Source organism: Apteryx mantelli, chromosome 1 (genome assembly GCF_036417845.1).
Source record: "Apteryx mantelli isolate bAptMan1 chromosome 1, bAptMan1.hap1, whole genome shotgun sequence".
Classification (NCBI taxonomy): Eukaryota; Metazoa; Chordata; class Aves; order Apterygiformes; family Apterygidae; genus Apteryx; species Apteryx mantelli.
The window spans coordinates 126,595,321-126,616,666 of NC_089978.1; the positions used below are offsets into that span (position 1 = coordinate 126,595,321).

Here is a 21,346-nt window from a genome sequence, read left to right on the forward strand (position 1 = left end):
ATCTCGTGATTACAGAAGTTTTGAGTTCAATAAGGCAAAGATTTTTTCTGAGTAATATGAATATTAATTTTGCATTTTAAGTTCAGCTTCCATGGACAAAACAGTGAAATTGTCTCTCTGATCCGTTTTCAGTTAATAGAGGTTTTGATATGTATCTGGTTTTATCTGCATGAAACTAAGTGGTGGTATAGGTTGATCTCTTATCCTGAGAGACAGAAAGACGCTGTAACAAAACCCAGAAGATAGTTTTAGGGGGAGCTTGATTTTTATTTTTTATTTTTTTTTAAGGCTAATTCTCCTTTTCCAGGGAGAGCAGATGATGTCATCCTGTCTCCTCCCACTGTGTAAACTCAGCTTGGGTCAAAGTGTTGCTGCCTCTGTCACAGAGAGAGCAGTTCACTTTTAACCGCAGCTCCGGTGCCTTGTGTGATTAACCTCTGTCAGCATCATTCCCAGTGCGAGGTTGGGTTTGTAACCATGATATCAAGATGGGTCTTTCTCCTTTTCTGTGGACATATTGCACTAACCCTGGGAAATGCTCAGAAATTGCCAAGAGGCAAGTAGCTATGACAACTTTCTGGGTTTTTGTTTGTTTGTTTTTCTTGTGGGGATTTTTTTTTAATGCCTGTGTTTTGCCGTGGAAATTTGCTTTCAGCGTGTTAGGAAAGATTAAGGATAATTGAAAATAAAAGAAGACTAGTCTACAGGGCAAAGTCCAGGTACAAGAGAATAACTTTAAAGCTCTTGAATAAAACAAACACAAATCTTTCTATTGTATCTTGGGATTTTAGTGAGAAGTACCATGAAAGAAAGTAACTATATTTAATGATTTTTATCATGCTTTGGACAGCATTGTGTATTATGATTTAGGCAGTAACGTTTGTGGTGTGAGAGCTTAAGGAAAATGTGACTTAGATGTACCGTGTGTTGTTGGCAGAAGAGTTCAGTTTTGTCTTGAAAAAAGGTCTGTGCTTTCCACTTACATCCATCCTTAGTGTTAGAATAGGAATTCACTTTTGCAAGTCAGCTTGCATGTGTTTCAAGGGAGAAAAATGTTTGTTTTTTTTTTTAAGAGCAATTGCATTTAAACCTTTGCATTCCACAAGAAGAAGGAAGAAATAAACCTTAAATCCTGTGTGAATATTTGCTAACTATTCTCTTTTACTGGAGTCTGGAAGTACAGCACATTTGCAAAGTTGGCAGGGATATTTTCTCTCCATTACTAACGTGACCCATGTAATATTGTCATTTTACTAGTATTTTATTACTGCAGGAAGAACAGCTGTATTATTAAAATGAAAATAATGTTTCTAAATCTAGATCGTAAAGCACTTTGTAGTACATTGGCATTAAAACAGCACTTTCACAACTGTTTCTGCACTGCATGTATTGCTCTCACTATGTAGAAGTACTTGCCTAAGTCCACTCTGCTTTGTAATGCATTTTACATCTGCAGCCTGTTGCAACCAGTAACATTTAGAAAGGAAGCTGTAATTTAGTTGCTTGTGGCAGCGTTTAGAACAAATCAGCAGGTTGAGGGCTTCCTAGACAATTCTATTTCATAGGTGGGGGGTGTAAAAAAATTTTAGGGAGAAGACGTAATTTTAATACCTTCTCCCCCTTCCCCCCCCCCAAAAAAAAGGTTGTTTTTCTTGTGATGTTCCTTGTGAAAGGGGTTTTTTCTTTCTTTCTTTCTTTTTTTAAACTCATCCTTTGGAATTGAAAAGGGATTATTGCCAATGTGCAGTTTTCTGGATACTGCTAACAGTGGAGCAATGTGTAGTCTATGAGCAACAGATATATAGTTATTGTTCAGGTCAGATAGATAGACTATAAGATCTTAGTTTTATCAAAAAGTCATCTGTAAGTAAGCTATGCTAGCAATTTTCATAGCAGATGATTGAGCAGAGATGAACCCTATACAAATCCCCTATTTTGGGGGGAAGGAACTTTATCAGTACTTGTCTTTTTAAATGGTTTCACTTGACTCTCTGTTCGCTAACATGATGACTATAATTTTGTTTTTACTGTGAAGTCCTGACAAAGCTGCTGATCCATTGCAGTCAGTGGGAGATCAACTTTGGGATGCATTTCTTCATGTCCTAAAATAACATTGCAGAAGTACACTAGTTCTGTTTGCCAAATGCATAAGCTGCAGGTGGAAACTTTGTGTCTTTTTGACAGAATAGCTTTTTAAAGATTGTTTCATTGCTGTGTTGAAACATCAGTCTAATTCTTTTCTTTGCAGCTGTCTCTCAGGTTATTATTCACATTGGACTGCATTGAAAAACAAGTGTATGAGTACCTAGCTATTCATCTGGAAATGTTCAGAGTTGTCTTTTTTATAACACTATCTTTTTTTTCCACAGGGAGTACAGATTTTTTGCATAAGTTAAGAATATATTTTGATTTTTAAGTATTTTTTAAATGGGGATGTGTAGTGATACTATTAAGAGGGCTACTCTGCCCTGTTAAGCCAGCTGAAATTCCAACTAATTCCTGTGCTCTTCAAGTCACAAACTCCTTAAGTGAGGATCCAGAGCCATCTCCACTCGATAGGGAGCAGTGGAATCAATTTCATAACCTGAGAGAGAAGAATCTAGCCAGCTTCACTTTCTGGGGGTACGATAACCTATATGAACAGTCTCTCAATGTACATCCTTTCATTCTTCCTACTGCTTTGGCATTCCAGTGCTCAAGTCTTCCCTCCAGGAGGTGGAACGCACTGATCCCTGGCCTCATGCAGTGGGATTTGCTTTCAGTGGTGCAAGGTGAAAAGAAAATCTTGCCTCCTGCAGCTGCAAAGGAACGGAGCCAATAAACCCTTTGGATGTCAATGACTTACAGAGCCACTGGAGAGCTCGTTGTGTACAAATATGCTGTTCAGGAGGCTGGAACACACATGGTTCCCTTTTCCAACATACTTCTGTGCTTTCACCTCCACAAGTGTAGGTTTGACTTGAATGACAAACAGCATATTAATGCTGTTCTAAATAGAGTTGTCTTCATTAACAAATTCTTTCTTTAATTAATTTGACTTCGAAAGTTAAGGCAGTGTTGCAGGAGTAATTTGGGAATGCTGTATACATGACATCCAGCTCGGGGAGTCAAAATCAGGGAAGCAGTTGATATTTCCAGTGGAAACTTATCTTATAGTAGTACTTAATCTGCTTCTATTTATCCTGTGTTACAATGGTCTTGCCTACATAGATAGTCCTCTATTTATCTCTGGTCCTAGTATAGCGCCCTAAGCACAGGTGAACATCCTTCCTCTTGCAATTCTTTGTCACATTCACTATAGCAAATAGTAAGTGATTAGGTATTTATAAGCTGTGTCATAATTCAGAATCTGCAGTAAGATTTTACAGGCAGAAGTAAAGGCAATGTAATTGGAAAGGGAAAGTTAGCGGGTATTATGTTTTGCTGTGAAGGCAGTGTTTTGGTTTTTTCTTTTTCTTTTCTTTTTTACAATTATGTTTGTATTCCATGAGTTTCTGTTTAAGGAATCAGTACTGAGAAAATTCTGTGATCTGATTGTGTGAGGGGTCACAGAACAGCAGAGCAGGTGATGGCGCTGTCAGTGGTTGTCTTTTTATTAATTTTCTAAGCCATTGTCCTTTCAACTGTGTCCAGCTTCTAAAGTTTTGTTTCTGTTAGAAAGAAGAGAGACTATGGCTTCCCACTTGTTTTTGTCTGTTCCCTTGTACTACTATGCCAGTGCCATCTGGAATCCAAAATGTAGTGCTTCAGTTCAACACTGTTGTACCTGAAATAATGTGATGGGAATGCTTCACAGGAGGAAACAATTGCAATGCATAGATGTTGGAGTTGTTAATTAGAGAAAGCAGGGTGAGTTATATTATTCTATTTAACAGAAACGTTCCATCCTTGAAGGCAACGCGGTCTCTCTAGATCAGAATAAAGTACAAAAAAACCCACCTGTTTTCAGAGAATGAGTTAATAAGTAGAGCATCCTGAATCTGAGAGGGAGATGAAAAAGCAAACCCGCAGAATCAAAAATAAACAAGTTACAGGATGTAGTGCACAAGATAGTACAGTCTTATAAACTGTATTTCACTGGCATCTTTACAGTTGGACCTGATCCAAATAGTTTTGAAGGCAACAGTTGTAGAACAAGTTCTTAGTGTTTGTTAAAACAGCATTTTATGGTTTTGATTTTACCAGTTGACTTTGCAGTTACAGCACAGATATGCATAGATGCACTTTTTTCACCATAATCTCTGTTTCTGGTAGCTTTTGTATATCTTCATGCTCTATTTTTCTTTGTTAGAGCTGAAAAAAATTTCAGGTTGATCTCTTTTTTTAAGCTGATAGCTTTAAAAGTTTGTAAGTTAAACAAGAGCATGCCATGTTTCTGACCTCAGGTTATTATCTGTGGTTTTCCTACTATTTGAATTAGTCACTGGGTAGGCTGAAATTCAGGCCCATCCTTGCTTTGCTTTCCAGGATTCAGTCCCATCCTTGTTCTGCTTTCCAGGAAAGGCTCAGGGAACCTTAATTCACCTTCATTCTTGTTGCTGCCTTCTTAGAAAAGAAGAATACGGCCTTGACGTTACTTACTGGACGAGGTGAAAGAGACTGATTTACAGACTCATGTAGGGAAAACCAGATCCAAAACTTTCTTGTTTCTATGGTTGTCAAATGTGAGGATGAGAGGGAAAAATTATAGTTTTACTGCAGTGATAGATTATGTAGTAGTATTGCTTAAAAACAGAGATAACTCTATCTATTTTTTTTTTCTTTTGTAAGTATATAGGTATGTTAGAAAACATGGTAGATAACTGCTAGTTAAATTTGTGTTTGTGGTAATTATAACTGGCATCCCTTTGAGAGTGAACACTGTAACACTTCCAAACTTACCGCTGACATTTGTAAAGGGAATGGACTAATTTTATTCATTGCTAAATTTGTTGGCCCTGCTAATGTTATGTAATACTTCTTCTTAAGCAGAGGTTAAACTCGGCATGTGTTTTCACTTACTGGTGTCAAGCAGTTAAAACAATGTTGAGTTATTACAATGTATCATAGTCACTGTAGTACAACAGCCAAATGTTAATTCTGAAACTTTTATGGGCCCCCTAAACAGCACCCCTCTTGTAGCTATAGGATAGTGGAGCAGAAATTGTAAGACAGGGAAGTCTCCTGAAAGTTGTTTGTTTGAGCAGATAATGAAGCCAGTATATCAAAATATCACAAAAAAACAGTGAAATGAATACCATGTTGTTTTATATTACTTTCTCCATCATTTACAAAACCTCTTTCTGGGGACTGTTTTTAAAAATACACAGATGCTTTAACCTTTAAAAAATATAAGCTAATAAAGGAGAGTCAGTTTGGACTGAACTATTCAGCTTAATTCTTTTTAATGTCAGGAAAGAGAAATGAAAAATGAACTTGTGTGAAATACTTCTCTTGTGTTTAATGGCACAGAAATGGCAATAAGATCCTGTGAGAAATCCTGAAGGGATCCTTTATCGGAGATAATTGAGTGGCTAATGTTTTCAGTCAGTAGATATGTTATGGCAAATTTGGCTCCTCTGTAATCTTCTTTGCAGTAAATGAAAACAACCCGTAAGAATTCTGGCATTGTAGCAATTCATTTGATCAAAACTATCTTATCATACAGACAAGCATGTCCTAGGATCACCTAATAACATATCAAAACCTGGCATTGAGCATCAAGGTTTCCAGGTTCCAGATAATCTGGAATACCACAATTCCATTTTTACACTGGGACAAGCTGTGATGCTACTGTATAATACATGTGGGTAGATTCTGCCAGGATCAAATGCCATAACATATGAATGCCTCTAAAATGATCTGAGTGATGAGTAATATGTTTAACCCTCCATCTCTTCAGTTTAATTTTCACATTACCAAGTATCTCTTTCTGAATATTATTTTTCAGTTCTCTTCCATGTCATCTTTTGTATCCAGTCATTCCAGCAGGAAAAGCTAAATAAGTCACTTGAGGAGAGAGCCATATGCGAAATCCCACTGCTGCTAGTTGACCAAACCTACTGTATATGGATAGTACAGTCAGTCTGTATATCTGTTTACTGATGGTACTGTATATGTTCAGTGGGTCTGATGTTTCTTTGGATTATTTGGGTTTAGCAGGTGTCTACTACAGTGCATGTGCAAACATAAGGCCCTGTCTGCTCCGGGGGAAAAAATGGCTAGCAGTAACCTGCCATAGTCAGAACTGTTCATACAGCTCCTGGTGGATTTCTTTTCCTTGGGGAAATTCAAGTGCAGACTTGAAAGTGGCGGTGAGCAGGATAAATTTGTGGCTGTGGAATGTTCTCATCTACTGCCTTTTCCAGGAAATGGTTAGAGATATACTCACTGGCATGGACTGTGCAGCAGTGTCACGTGAAGCTCAGTGCGAAGAAAGGTGGGTATTAGAGTCCTGGAAAAGCAGTGGCCTAAAATAGGGTGCCATTAGCAAAACAGTCCAGTCTGTAGTTTGTTCCCAAGAGAAACAGGGCAGCCAGAAGCAGATCGGATACTGCCTGAGTTTTCTTGACAGGCCTCAGTTCAAATGCCCTTAGTTAGAAATTGGGCTTTCAGCCATACAAACCAACATGTATACAATGTAGATTTACTTTATGAAACATGGGTTCATTTTATTTTGCTGTGGGGGTAGTGTTCTTGAAAATGACTACTGGCAGTCTCATGAGTCAAATTTTTGTGTGAGCAAGAGCTGGGCCAACTTCTACAGCACTATAGTCCCTCAAAACATACCAATCACTTGCTGTTATGCTTTGGCTAAATCAATGCTAAGCCTTCCCACTAGAGCAAACTAGTGTGAGGTGTGACAAGGCGAACACAAAACAGGTCAAACAAATCAATTTTGGCATTTGTGTCAAAACATCAAATGAATTTCTACTGTTGATGCAGTTGTAATTGTAATATTATTTGCCAGAATTACATGCATTTGCACTGATTGCTTAAACAAAGCAATGTAATCAAAATTTGCAGATATCCAGGCTAGGCTGCGTAGGGATAGTTAGAGTAAGAACATCAACCCCAAGTCTTCGCCACTTCAGAGCTACTGAATAAAGTGCTGGTGAGGAGTTGAGGCACTAGCTGTCGCAAGTTCTAGCTCTACTGAGGGCTGGCAGGTAGAGGGTGCTTTTTCGTTACAAGAAAGCCAGTCTTCTCCCAGCCTGGAGGGAAGCATTTGCTGCACTTGTTCAGAAGTTGGTAGAGCAAATCTAACCTCTGGTTTATAAAATACTGTGGAGATGTTGCTGAAATCTTTCACTCCTTAATGATTTAATGTTATTTAGATAGTTTTCTGGAAGAAAAATAAATGAGGCAAGAGAATCCAGGTTTTTTTTCATAGCCTACATGTATCCACGCTTTTTATGCAAATCCTGTCTAACTTGAACAAAGATGTCAAGGCAGCAGGGCTCCACATGAAAAATTCTACTTGAATAAAACCCAGCATAACAAAGCACCTAAACTTATGCATGTCTTCTCTCCCCACTCCACCCTACCCCCTGGTGGTATGGTAACACCGGAGAGTTACTGACCATACTTGAGGAAAGACTCTAATTCAGTACTGTCATTCAAACCAGAGACTCAATATTTTAGGCAAACCATATTCTCAAAGTGGGAGGAAATTACTTTTGTAGAGTTATTTCTGCCTTCCCGTGTAGTTCTAAATTTTTTCATTTCTTAAAATCCACTCAAGAAAAGCATGGTTCAGAAAAGCAGCAAGAAGTTGTAATATTCTTTCCTATCACTAGGAGTTGTGGCATCAGTTTAAGTGTCTGTAAATGGCAGCAGAGTGCCTGATATGAGTTTACATAATTAATACTTTAGGAACCTGGCCAAGTTTAGAGGACTAGCAGTGTATCTGGGAAAACGTTTTTGAACTTGCACAGGGAAAAATCTTTTCTCCTTTTGTCAGCTGCTTGCCTCTGCTTTATATTCATTATTCACATTAATTTTTATTTCTATGATGTGAAAGTCTGGAACCATTTTAGAGCACATAAAATTGTGGCTGCTTCAAAAATGCAAATATGTAAAACTGAAGTGTCCCAGAAGGTTGTTTTCTGACTTTGAAGTGAAAACATTTTCTGGCAGTTTTGATCCCCTCATTAGCACAGTTCAAGCCTACACATGAACGAGAAAAATACGCATAGAAAAAAATGCAAGACCTCAAACCTTATCACTGCTTCTTTTTTTTTTTTTTTAATTTTGAATGTGTCTGTACAATATGCACACGCATATATGCAAATTAAAGGAATAGGTGCATTAGACTGAGAGGTAATAAGAAATTTAGCTTTGGGATGCAAATGATAGGGAGAAAACTGCATTGTCTGACCTGGAAGATTTGGCAGAGTTCCATTATCTCTGACTGACACAAACACTGAAGTGGTTGGATTAAATGGCAGGGTACAGTTTTTATTTATAACACTGTGTGCTCAACCAGAGCTCGTGTATGCTACACAGGGAAATGGCTAGGTTCAGGTTTGGGTATTATTAATTCTCTTGGTTTGGTGAAGGGCTGTTTTGGGTAAAAGGGAGGAGGGGGTTTCATGTTCAGCTGGAATCTATAGGTCTCCTTCCTTTCTCATAAAGCTTATTAACAGATATTTACTGTTGTGAACATGATTGCACAGTTGTTCTATACTGGTAGCTTATTACAGAATCACAGAATCACAGAATGGTTGAGGTTGGAAGGGACCTCTGGAGATCACCTAGTCCAACCCCCCTGCTCAAGCAGGGTCACCTAGAGCACATTGCACAGGATTGCATCCAGGCGGGGTTTGAATATCTCCAGAGAAGGAGACTCCACAACCTCTCTGGGCAACCTGTTCCAGTGCTCTGTCACCCTCACAGTGAAGAAGTTTCTTCTCATGTTCAGATGGAACTGTCTGTGTTTCAGTTTGTGCCCGTTGCCTCTTGTCCTGTCGCTGGGCACCACTGAAAAGAGTCTGGCTCCATCCTCTTGACACCCTCCCATTATTATTTGCTCCCTTAATGATGAGAAACTTTTGTCAAAGTTACACTGTGACAAAATTATGAACAGAAATGCTGCACCTGTTCAGCCCCTCTTCCTGCTTTTGTTTTAATTATGAAGAAGGCAAAATTTGACAATTCTAATAAAAGTGTCTCCCTCATCATGTGGGTTATTCAGTGCTCCTTAGTAGGTAATGAATCTGTTGTGACTCACTTGATGTAGTAGTATTCTACATTATCTGTTTGTCAAGTCTTTGTGTAAACATCACCAACAAGATTTTATAGTATAGAAACTTTAATTATGCAGACCTTTTGGCCTAAAGAATTTGTTTTAACTTCTAGACAGGTTTTGTGATTCTTGCTCCAGTGAAAGATTCTCACTAACACTAAACTTGCACATGACAAAAAGTCATGAGAATAATCTCTCTCCCTCTCCTTCTTCCTCCCTCCCTTTCTCCCTCCCACCCCCCCCCCCACAGACATGTAAAACTATTGTGGGATCTAGTTCTCTGTTGTTAAATTTGTTGCACCAAAAATTACTTATTTCAATCTTCCAGGCTTCTCTCCACCTCTCCAGTTTTAGGAGTATGCTCAAATAGCAGCTGGTAAAAGCAGTGGTATGTTGTTAATGTACAATAACGAATTCTTAGAAAGCAAAGTTTTTAAATAACAGGTGTTTATTTTGCTCCCCTTTTCACTCAGAAATATTCACAGTACTGTTAGTAATGGAGAATACGTGTTGTAAATATAGTTATTTGGAGGGCCATTCATAGTAGAGCTGAGAGAAATTACAGATGCTCAGCCATACGAAGGGAATAGATACTCTTAATTGGGCCCTACTTCAGTGTAGAAACCTCAGGCATTGTGAATGTTGTTTTCCCATGATCTGAAAATTTTTTTTTGTTTGCATTCATTTGCTTTTGCAGTGTTAAATATTTGTCAGTTGTCAAATGAAAATCACACAGAAGAGAGTACCTCATATTTTAAAACTTGAATGCTCTGAAGTCATGAAGCAATATGTATATTATATACCCTTAAGCTGGAGAACATTCCTTGGGAATAAATTTAATCTACTTCACAGTGGGTTACAAGATTGGTGGTGGGCGAGACATAAATTTATACATACCCTAAATTCTCCACAAACAACTGGATACATGCCTGAGTGAACTACAACTAAAAATGCTAAGTCAATCATACACAGTGCAGGAATTCCATCTCTTATGTGAGAGTTCAAGGAAAATAACATTTTGTAAGAGTGGATTTAAGATAAAAAAAAAAGAATTTAAGAACTACAACAAACTAGAGTGTTTGCAAATATTCAGAACCTAACTGACTTGTAAGAACTGTCCTCTTTGGGAGTGCTGTTATAATTAATAAGAGGACTCTAAAGATAAAATTTGCTGTTAAGCACTATTATCACGGAAGCTGAACTAAAGAACAGAAAAATTACAGTTTTAAAAACTTCTGGTTACTTGGAGAATTACTTAAAGATTCAAATATTCCATGTTTGTATTTTGTGATGTGAACAAAGCCATGTGCTGTTAGTGCCTGAAGACTGGAAAAGGTAATTGGACTGGCCTATTTTCATTGCTAACATTTGATTTCCACCCCCACCCCCCAATACCAGTGATAATAAACTGATGCCAAATTCATGGCTTTGAGTTCTTGATTCAACACCTGCCCTGCAGATAGTTTCTGTTGAACAGAGCTAAAAGAATATAGTCTTCCTAGCTGGATGTGAAAACTGCAGTACTATGAGCAAATCCCCCAAAACAATAGCCTCAGCTCAAGAATGCAAAAAACTGCTTCTGCTTTTCTTTCTTCCAAAATCAGACTAGATTGTCTGGCTGATGGGTCTGTGCAGGTGTGAGCAGTCCTCTATCCTGCCCCCAAAACAGCTTATACCTTCCTGTTGTGTAGTTCATAGTGTTTTTTTTTTATTGACATTTTTCTTTCTCTCTATAAAGGTTTGAAGAGAGAATTAAAAAAAACAAGTAAATATAGACTAAAAAAATGGGTTAGAAATAGAGAATCTTCCTCACTGTTTCCTTGCCTCTCTGCAGATAAAAAGTAATGTGGTGAAAAAGGAGTGGGTGCTATAATGGAAACAGAAGTTGGAAATAGTGTGAAAGAATGTAAACTATATTTTCTGCTATTTCCTAGGTAGGAAAGGAAATGAGCGGAAGAACAAGTGAAACACTTTCATAGTAGCAAAGATAAGGGAAAAATGTAGCATATTTCTGATTTATCTTAGTATTTGTCCCTTAATCGTACACATGGATTTTATTTTACATTTATCATATACTTATTATAAGTATTATAAGATATACTTATCATATTATTATATATAATTATACTTGTTTACTAGTGTTTCCTCTAATCCACTGATTTATGACCATTTACATAACTTCATATTTTGGTTTTCCTAAAAATAGTTAACAATGCCTCTGCTTCACAAGCTGTCTGTAGTGCTGAAAAGGAGAATTTCTGTGAAATTTTGGAATTCACTATTACTTCCTGAAATCATCAAATGCTGCTGTTATTCATGATCTCTGTCTTCATTTTTTTAAATCAAAGACTTATTGGAAGACTGTTGCTTCTTTCTTAGACACTTACTTGAACTGTAGAAGCTTTCCTTTGTTCTCGGCAAATTCAGAATGCAAAGCAATAAAGAAGAAGATAAAAGGGGTCACTTATGATTTTATGAAACCTGTAAGTGGATTTGTAAGAAGCCAGGTCAGCAGTCTTGGGATTCATCTCATCTAATGATGCAAGATGAGATACGTTTTTCCAGCTGGGAAAACTATATGCAGTTGGAATCAACACTTATAGGACTCAACTGTATCCAACTAGTGTAATGGACATGTGTGAGAATGTGCAGTTTTGAGACTGAGAGCATAAGTTAAACCACTTTATTATGACTGCTCTGTTGGAAATACTGAGCAATTTTTTTGGTTGATGCCTAGATCACTCTAAACTGAAAGAGAATAAAGAGTAAAAGTTTTACTGATAGGCCTGAAATCAGACATTGAACAGACCAAATTACAATTCTCAATTACAGCATAATGGCATTTCATATTTGATTACTGTTTTTGGTTATTGATAAAATTTGACTATTTCTGAGTTTAGCATGTGATATACAGCAATACTTAAGAAATTTTATGTAGGCTTCAGATACTTAATTGCTTTATCAGCTGTCTGCCTCTGAAAAGTAGGGAATTCATTCCAAAGTTAAAACACAGAATATTGCAAACACCATTGCCAAGTATATTTCCAAAGCTATTAATCCTTGCACTATTTGAAAACCTGTATGTCTTGGGTATTGAGCCATGAGTTCAGATACTTTGAGTGATTGTGTGATGATTGCACTGTTGGAAGTGAGAAGCCACTTTGACTTAAGAGGACAGATGGTCCCATTGGGCTTTCATCTTTTGATACATATTATTTTAAAGGGACCTATTTCAGCTAACACAGCATAATGTGGCATTTATAAATACAGATTAAAACCCAGACTCTGCATTGGGTGTATTTCTACAAGTTTGCACACATTCATGAATTCTTAAATGTCTTGGGCTGTCAGGGATCTTGTCCATAGGGATGCAATCTCAGTGTGATAGGCAGATTACACTTTTCTGTTTCTAGGTATTTCTACTAGAAAAAAATTGACATTACCTTTTGGTTGAAATGGTTGTTCTTGTTAGCCCTCTTATTCATTCTTTTGAGAACCTGTGACCAAAATCACAGACTGAACTGTCTTTCTCAAGGGGTATGTTCACCTATATGTATTTTAAAAGCATTTTAGGGGGGAAAACATTCAAACTCAGTACTTTATCAGGACGCAACAATGTCTGCCTCACCTATTGCACTGTCATTCTGTAAAGACGATTCAGGAATGTAGCTTGATGGCTGCCTATTTCTGAATGGGTGTCTCAATCTAGTTCTTCTCCTTTGCTTTAAAAGCAGATCATTCTGTACAATGCACCCTCTTTATTTGCCCAAACCAAATTGTTTCCCAAGTGTATACCAATCTTAAAACATTCTCCCCCACTGAAATGAATTTAGGAACTACCCTGGAAATTGCTCTAGAACTAGAAAGACTACCAATATGCACTTTGGCTGTTAACCACTGACCACTATTCTTTGAGTCCAGAAGCTCAATCTACCCATCCAGTCCACATCTCCCCAGTTCGGCTGCCAGGACACTTCTGGAGATTATGTCAGAAGCCTTGCTAAGTCAAGGTAGATGATGTTCACTACTTTTCCCTTGTACTCAGAGCCTGTAATAGCATCACACTGGTCAGACACAATTTGGCCTTGATAAATTTGTACTGGCTGTTCTTAATCTCCTTCTTGTCCTTCATGTGCCTAGAAGTAATGATTCTGTTGTCTTTCTGGGGATTGAGATTTGGTGGTGATGATGAGATTTAGAGATTAGGCTACATCTTAAGAGTTGGCAATACATACTGGTATCAAGTTTACTCTGCTAGTGTAGTCTGCAAATGCTGCAAGCTGTCCAAACACTGCTATGTTAAGCAGTTTTGCCCTTAAAAAGTAACCATCTGAAAAAAGAAAAAAGAAAAAAGATGTATTCTGGTGTAATACAGAATGATCGCATGTAAGGAACAGAATTTAAAATGACTGCTACAGTATGAGGACCTCTCTGTATTCTGGGTACACGTCAATCAATGTAGCAGATTATCGGTGTGTTCAGTAACGAATGATAACAGCATAGGTTGTAAAGTATAATATCTTCACTCTTTTCTCAAAGGTAACTTCAGTTATAGTTCCAAATACTGTTTTTCATCATGCCTTTGGTTTCTGATTCTTCAAAAATGTATTGATCTTTGTAGATGAAAAGTGGATTAGGGAGTGGTAATGCTAAGCACTGCCTGCCAGGAAATGAATAGGTTCTTAAAAAATCTATTGCACTAAGGTCCACAGCGTTTTATGATGATTACTTCAGTATGTTTCTAATTTGTGAGCAGAACCAGACTGACAGCATCTGAATTCCTCACCTGCTTAAGTTCTTAAAATCTTGTTGAGCTTTCCCTACTGAGGAGCTATTGCTAGAGAAATTCCACATCTTATATCCAGCCACGTTCAAAGACCACATTTGCCTTTTGGTGTTTGCTTTAGCTGGTGCTCTTGAAGGCTTAAAAAGGAGTTAGACCTAGAAAACTTGAGAGGCTTTTCTTGCTCCCCACACTCTTCTGCATTCCTTTATTGAATAACTGTATGCATAATCTGTCGGGTTCTTTGGCCAAGATGCAGTTTTCTTCATAGCCCAGCCTGGGTGGAGTTGCCTTGGGCCCAGTTCCTTGGACCGGAGAGGAGCCAGGATTGGAGAGACCAGCTCTTCTGGGCAAGAAGCAGGCACTGTCTCATCAACTCTGTCTAGGTGGGGTTGCATCAGCCCAGAAAAAGACATGCCAGCACAGTCTGGAAAAAACAACAACAAACAATTACCTCTGAAAGTAAAGCCAGGAGTACAGTGCCCTGGGATAGTAATTTCTCTCAGAACTAAATCAAGCTCTGTCATACAGGAAAATAAGTGATCCATAAACTAAATCAAAATCAGGGTTTGAGGTTGTTTCATTAACGAGGAGTTTCTCATAGAGAAATGATGTGCTGTTAATTCAAAAATTAATGTCTGTCAAAAACGGTTCAACTTGAAGGAATTTCAGGAAGCCTTATCTAGTGAAAATGACTGATTTCTGTCCCTAACCTGCAAGAATGTTGAATCGTCCACTTAAATGAATTTGTGTCCAAACAGGCTTTCAGAAGTTTCATTCCTGTTCCCTTTTCCACCAGAGCTGCAGGTTTAGTTATTTAAAGTTGTCGTTGTCTTCTGATTTTCTTGCTTGTTTTCGATTTTGTTTGCCATGTGATGTTAACAAATGATGGGAAATGGGTTGCAGAGTGAAAACTAGAAATGCGGGCTGGACAGCTGGGGGTGGGATCCTGAGTCTGAATCCTGCTCTTTTTGGGTTTGTGCCTTAAAAATAAGGATAGGTACTGTACTTAGCTCAATAAAAATTAATTTTAAAGTGATATCTGAAAGGAACCTTGAAAAGGATGCAGTGAAAAGACTGGAAGTGGAACTTCAAAGAAGTGCCTGAGTGACCTGAAAACAGATGAGAAAAATGGCAGCATGTGAGCAATAATTTCCTTTTCGTAAAAACCTGTATCTAGGTATGTACAAGTTGGAATTACTGATAACGAAATCTTCACCTCGTTGTCATTACTGATCCCAAAGCAATAGCAAGCTGCAGTTAATAACTCAACTTTGAACTATAGCAATCACTGGAGAGGCATTGGCACAGAAAGCTTTGAAGAGTGGACAGTTATCTAATATAAATGCTTTAAAGGTTTTAACAAGATGGGCAGTGGAAGGACTGTATTCAAGAGGACCTATTTGCCAGATTCCCTTCTGGTTCTCTGAGAAATATCTGTTAGGATATATCCATTAAAAATGGAGAGCTTTAGATTAGTGTTAGTCAAATGACACATGCATTCCAGCTGAGGAGAAGTCCCAGTCATTTTGAAAGATTGCTGTGAGAAAGGGCACTGAAAATGAATGGGCTGACGCTGGGCACTCGCGATACATCTTTTCTTATGGAGGTCTAAGCTGAGTTACCACCTTCAGCTGAACACCACAGTTCTGGAATAGAATGTATTATTCTACACATCAGTATATCTGATATTGAGTATCTCTGATATTGAATGAAGTAGCTATGAAATCTATTGGCAAAACATCTGATCAGAAAGATAATTTTACTGATAGATGTTAAGGGTCTTCTGCAGATCTACAGATTTCGTTACTCCCCTGGGAGGTCATTATGATACCCCACAGTGGAATACAAAATGAAGAATTAAAAGGCTGTGAAATCCTGTAATCATATGTGCGTTTGCAGCATTTATGTAGTCCCATTCTGCACAAGCATTAATGATTATACACTCTTTAATTACAAGTTCATTTACGATAGAGTAAAAGATGGAATGCTGAGTAATTCTGGGCTAATGATTCAGGCAAATAGCTTATTTGAAGAAAGAAAAGAAAACCTTCCAAAAGTATAGATGGTAATGAATCTGTGCAATGATTTGTTAAGTGAGAAAAGAAACTAAAGCAAAGGCTGTAAAAAGTGTTACAGTTTATAACTGAAAATTTATCTTATAAGGTTGCAAAAATGTTTTTCAGAAGAGCTTTATTGGAAATATAGTGAACTACTGGATTTACTTAATCTAGGTGAAACTCAAAACAGGAAATGTGAGCATTATAAACTCCCTCAGGCATAAAAGTAGCAATGTTAATCTCAGTGTCATGACTAAATTTTAATGAGATAATATTTGGTCTCTTGTATGCCAGTGCAACTTCAATTTTTTGTGCTCTCAAGAACTTTTAAATTTGGAACCAGCAAAGACTCTTAACTTTCTGATTCTGATTCTATGGAGATGGTCATACAGTTAAGATTAGTATTGAGAGGAAAGGTTAATACTTCTTATCTTCATAATTGCTGTGAACACAGGGGCTCAATAAGTTGAATGATTAAACATTTGAGTGAAATGTTTTTTTCTAGAAGCACTGATCAGTGGCATATGATGTAGACTGAACCAAGTACAGAAAGTATCTTACCGGTTGTGCACTCTTTGGTTTAATTAATACTGTTTGTAGCCCTTAAGTGAATTCAGTCATGTTTCTCCATATACCTGTCTGGAGTAGATGACAGGATTGCTCTGCTGAAGTTGCGATATTTTTAATTAGGATAGAATGAAGAGTTTATCAGCAGTTTTTGGACACTGATAGGTAAACTGAATGAATATGTTATCAATTCAGTGTTTAATCATTGTATCACTTTGCTGATACCTTAAGAAAGGACAAGGCTGTCATGTTTAACAATACCATGGTAGAAGCATGCATTTACCATAGACGTCCACTTTGTGTGATAGCTGCCCTACTATTCAAAAGCCTGTTGAGTCTGCATGAACTCAGTGCCATATATGACCGGCATTTACCCAGCTTCTTAGAGTTCTGTTCAGGTTCATGTAATGAATCTTAATGAGCTAAAATAGGGAAATCGGAGGGGAGGAGAATGCTATTCCAAGCAAGTAGTTCCTGTAGTTAAATCAGTGCTTGACTTTCATGGCTTGTCCCCCACCAGCTCTAGTCCTCCAGCTACAGTCACTGCATTCATGGATATGGATTACTGTTTAAGTCTGGATTCAGAATAACTCTATCGGGGAATAGTAATCACAGTTGATTTTTATTTGATGTATTCAGTTTAGCTTTGTTTCTTTTAAGGAAACTTTTGTTTTGTGTCAATGTTATTGAACTTCTGTGTTCTTTTAAGGGATTACATGATTTTCATGCTTGAAGGTTTTAAACTCAGACATTCTTGATAAAAGACATTCTTGATTAGACTCATTCTAGTTAATTTTATTCTAATTGTTTAATAATGCATAGCAAAGCATTAAAGCCCTTTCCATTGCAGTAAACATCCAGCCGCATGTATCAGGCCTAATTTTTGTGTGCTGAATCTCGAAAGAAGAAATAAATCTGTCAGTCCACGCTGCTTGACAAGTCTGTTACTTTTATGTCATTCATAATTAACATCCAGACAGATGTAGGGAGTAATTTTGAATTACTGTATCATGTTTTTGAGGAACATCTTATAAGGAAAAATGTCAAAAAGTGTGTTGCCATTTTTCTACTGGAGGGGTCACACCCATATTTCATATATTTATACTTCTTTCCGGCTGAGTTTCCATGATATATTACAACATTTCCAAAATTGCCTCATGATACGAAAGAAATAAGGAGGGGAATTATAAATTATGCTATTTTATTTGCTGTGTGCAGTCTGTTAAGAACAACAACACTGATATTCCTAAAAAAAAGAGTGGCCATCTTTAAAATAAAGATTTATTTTAAAGGCATAGAAGAGAGGGATTCCATTTAAAAGTCTCTTAAAGATGTCTTTATTTGTGAGTTGGGTGAGTAATGAAGTTGGTATTTCAGCAAATTATTCTCATATCACAAGACGACTGGTAGTGGAATGCCCACCAGACAACTCGAGGTTGCTAAATGCAGTTTCTGAAATCAACTAAATGGATCAAGAGTTTGTACTGTGGTTATACAGGTCAAAAAGAAGATTTCTTCGAAATCACCAGGAGAAGCTAGAAAATACAGTCTGAAGTGTTACATTAGAATAAGCTTTTTTTTTTTTCCAGTATTTTTACTTTTGTTTCTAGAACTCTCTGTATATATGGATCAATATAGATATTATACAAATACACAAATGTGCATAATTAAATGTCAGCTTGCCTTCTGTGTAGAGAGGTCGTATCTGCTGTGCTCTGTATACGCTTGATAAAAAGTGAATCAGAAGAATTAATTGTCAAAGTTATTCTAGCTTACCTTGACTTTGTCTTTCTTCCATACATTACCTTGAATTGTTTTGTAGAAAAGTAACATGCATGCCAGTCTTCAATAGCCAAGGAACGTATATGCTCCTCTACAGAATAAAAAGGCAGTTCTGAGTTGTTTTACCAATTTAACTATAAAATAAGATGCATAGTGTAAAGAAGATTGATAAAAGTTAGGTGGATACAGCTTGTTCTATTTTATTTCTTAGTTTTGATCAAGGTTCTTTTTCTTATTGGTTGACATAAGGTGGCTTCCTCTTTAATGTTTAGATCCTCTTCAGAGGCATCCAGCTCTCTGTTTACTAGACACCAGGGGTTAGATGGAGTTTAGGTTATCTAGATCCTTCTTTGGTGATCTATTTTTTAAATTACTTTGTGTCATAGGACAAGTCATGCTTACCAGGCTAGCACGTTTATTTCCCAGTATCAGTGGGAATCAAAAAGGGTTGCTAACTTAAAAACTTAATAAGACAGAATTGATTACTAGTTTCTAGTTATTGATATACAGTAACAAGCCTTAATAAAATAGCAAGCTTTATTTTCCTATTTATCAAGCACCATAGTCAAAATATGAAATACCTACCATTTATGCGTTTGATAGTTGTGTTGGCCATGAGTGTAAAAAGTAGCAGCACATCTCAATGCAAAAAGGACAGAATTTTGATTATTGTGGGGAATGAAAACTATGAATAAGTAAATAATTGGATACAGAATACAACTAGTCTTGATAATAGCCTGGGAATCATAATTGCATTGGAGAAAATACCTTTAGTAGTTGTAGGCTAAGCACTTGAGAATTTTGTCTGAAAAAAGCTGGAAAAATGATGCATGTGGAAAAAGCTGCTGTTTTTCCCTCTACAGCCTTTCAAGGTGGAAAATCATTTCTGATGACTAGATAAAATATTCTTCTTAAAAAATTCTTCCTAAAAAATAATGAAGAAAATGCATTGGGTGACATCTCCAACTGGTAACTCGTGAGCAGAATAACAAAGGAAATCAAACAGCCTTTTGATAGATAAAATGAGCTTTGAAACATTCCAAAATCAAATATTTGTTTTGGCTCCCCAGTTGCTTCATAGAACCAACAGAATTGCTTTGGAACCAGCAGAACCAACGGCCTGGGGAGAGAGAAACTGAGGTTACGGAGAGGGTTAGGATTCGAACAGGACACTTAGTATTGAAACTCTCTCACTACTCATCCTTAAAAATGATCTAGTAACGCTCTGTGTAATAAATGTAGGCTCATCAGCAAGAATAAGATTGCTTCTATTTATGCTTTTTGGAAGCTGCCTGAGCTTAGAGTTCCTGTGAGCATAAGTTGAAAGCTAGTGAGCTAGGCTAATTTTGCGGATATACATGCATTTGTCTTTTGAAAAGTTAATGAGCTACATGTTGACAGATTATTTTTCTGAAGTAATGTTAGATTTATGTACAGAGTGTTGGCATAATAATATTTTGAAAAAATTGTTTCATTGGGGGCCTTCAGTTCAATGCCTTTAGCTTAAAAGCCCAGTCTTAACGACAATCTTGTTACCCTTGTTAAGGGTGTGGTCTATATGACACCTAATTTCTTCATTCAAAGTATTTATCAATGTGGATTTTGTAGTTGGGAGCATTGGTGTTTTATATAATATGGGATGAGAAAGACGATCTAAAACTGTCCACAGCTGCCTGATTAGAGTGTACAAAGAAGACATAGTCAGACTTTCCTCAGAGGTGCACAGCAATAGAACAAGAGGCAATGGACTCAAGTTGGAATGTGGGAAATGCCAGGTGGGTATGAGGATTTTTCTTCTACATGAGGGTGGTCAAATCTGGGAACAGGTTGCCCAGAGAGGTTGTGGAATCTCCATATTTGGAGGTGTTCAGGACTCAGCTGGACACAGCCCTGAGCACCCTCATCTGGTAAGACCTGCTTTGAGCACGCAGTTGGACTAGATGATCTATGCAGGTCCCTGCCAACCTAAATTATTCTATGATTCTATGATTGTGGCTCTCTTTGTAATGTTTCTTCTTCATTCTACTGCATAGAAACAGAACTATTTTTAAATGTTTCCCATTTTAAGCTATCGTTGGTTTTGAGCCAAATAACCAAGTTCTCCATGTTAAGGAGTCAAAGTGAATACAAAAAGATAAAATAGCAAAAATAAAATTATACAGTGTTACATTATCATTGAAATCTTAGCTGGTGGTACTTATGGCACCAGATTTGGAAAATGAAAGCCCTGCTGCGAACAATTTGAAGGTTACAAGTAAGGTGGTGCTCACAAATAGACAGTGCTAATGTATTTTCTTAAGGCATGCACCATTTGTCAAGCACTCTGGGAGGCAGTGCTAGGTCTGTCATTCATGCCCTCTAAATTCTTTGAAATGATGAAAAATAAACAGTTTCAATGTAAGGCAAAAGGAATTATGATGATGAAGCCAAATTTGCTGTAATACAGCACAGCTGTACTCACCCTCTAGTTTTATAGGGCAGAGTTCAAGGCTTTTCACTCTATGGATAAAAAAGAAAAACGGGATTGCAGATCACTGTGAGTGCTCACATGCAATTAAACCACATCAACAGAGTGATGGAACAAGTAAGAGTGTAACATCTTGCCTCATTAGCGCTTTTGCTGCACCTTCAGTAAAGCAGGTGAATAAATAGCTCAAAATATAAGTTGCTAAGATAAATTTATTTTAAAAACTGATTACTTTATTCCATTTGTACTTGATTCTTGAAGTTTGCTGCTATATCAGCACTTCACTAAGTTTACTTCTGAATGTTCTAATAACTAATTAATGAATTATCAGCCGGAAGTTCATGTATCCTCTTAAATTAGAGAGGGAAATAGAGTGCTCTTCAGCTGAAGATGCTTTATTTGACAGGGTCAAGATACATTTTTGGTTTTGGATAGAAAGAGAAATGAGCCAGTTAATTCAA

At 37.2% G+C, this 21,346-nt stretch overlaps 1 protein-coding gene across 1 annotated transcript in view; it reads left to right on the forward strand.

Moving 5' to 3' along the window:
* The first annotated feature begins 403 nt into the window (after window positions 1–403).
* The window catches only part of ABI3BP (ABI family member 3 binding protein), a 180,318-nt gene continuing 159,375 nt past the window's right edge, over window positions 404–21,346 (forward strand). The window contains exon 1 of the mRNA XM_067301251.1: window positions 404–556. Coding sequence (XP_067157352.1) covers window positions 478–556 — 79 coding nt within the window. The 5' untranslated portion in view covers window positions 404–477. The remainder of the gene's footprint in view (window positions 557–21,346) is intronic.